General features: G+C 34.4%; 1 protein-coding gene across 1 annotated transcript; it reads right to left on the reverse strand.

The window, feature by feature from the left end:
• Positions 1 to 836: 836 nt before the first annotated feature.
• On the reverse strand, positions 837 to 1,092 carry LOC129022661 (keratin-associated protein 19-6). The gene is given in 2 exon segments (XM_054468941.2): positions 837 to 920; positions 922 to 1,092. Coding segments are annotated over 2 exon segments (255 nt in total).
• Between the last annotated feature and the right edge of the window lie 227 nt (positions 1,093 to 1,319).

The raw sequence follows: 1,319 nt of genomic DNA on the forward strand, positions 1-1,319 counted from the left end.
TTTTGGGAAGCAAGGCTTGAACTCTACAGGTAGGAAAACAGAAAGACAAGTAATTTAACTTGTCAAGGAGGTGGAGTAGATTCTCATATGTTCAATAGTTTAAAATTGACTTGATTATACATAAAGGACGTGATACATTTGATAAGTCAGTGTTGGGTACATGCGAGCTTTGAGAGCATTCTTTAGACCTTACGTATTATTACAAATATTATTTATATTAACTCAATGTTTTATTGAAAATTCGCTTTCATTGATTAACATAGAATTACTGTGCTTTGAGATAAATCTCAGAATACAAACACACAATTCGAATGAAGATTGCAATAAGTTATTGTTTAAAAGTAAGTCATAAAAATAATAGTGTACATAATCATATTCTAAAAACAAAATCACACACAAAACCACTGAAAACAGATAAAAAGTAAAGACAGATGAAAGTACACAGTGGTTTTGTCCATCTTATTCTTTTATATCTTCAGGACTTAGAATGGTGCCCAAATTTGGAGACACACAGTGAATATATGTTGAATAAAATATATTATTGAGGCAAAACATTATTGAAATAAAAACACCAATTCAGAGGAAAGAAGACAAACAGCTTGATTGAAATCTCAACGCATTTGAAATGTACTAAAATGAATTGATAAAGCCATGTTTGCTATTCAAGTTAAACGTGTTTATTTAAAACTATTTTAAAATACATGTCACAACAGATGTCAGTGACTAAATAATAATAGGTGAAACCCTGATTCAATGTAATGATTCCAGATTCTTCCAGAAAAACTGATGGCTAGTTCCTTCTGGAGCATGAAGCCAACAAATGGTAGGTATTTTCTCTACATTGAGAAAAGTGTTCGCCTTGCTGAAGCATACAGGCAAGATCTTGGAGTTAGAGTATGAGAATCAGCAAGTTTTTTAGTAGAATCCAGAGAAACCATATCCTTCACGGCATGATGGGTGGCAGCAGCCATATCTATAGCCTCCATAGCCAGAGCCATATCTGTAGCCTCCACAGCCACAGCCATAGCCCAGACCACCAAAGCCTCCACAGCCATATCCCAGGCCTCTGTAGTAGCTGCCATAGTAGCTCATGGTGTCAGGGACTAGAGATTCAGTTTGATGCTAATGATGAGTTTCCTGAGTGTAGGTGTCTCTAACTTCTCAGAATGATTTTATACTCTCAGTAGTGGGTGTCGTGAACAACAATGACAGGTGATCTTATTTCCACATAACAGAATAATTTTAAGTCTAACAATTGTTTAATTTTTTTCTTTTCTTATGTAGCAAAGGGTCCAAACTATTATTTAAAGACTTTTAAT

Source organism: Pongo pygmaeus, chromosome 22, assembly GCF_028885625.2.
Source record: "Pongo pygmaeus isolate AG05252 chromosome 22, NHGRI_mPonPyg2-v2.0_pri, whole genome shotgun sequence".
Lineage (NCBI taxonomy): Eukaryota > Metazoa > Chordata > Mammalia > Primates > Hominidae > Pongo > Pongo pygmaeus.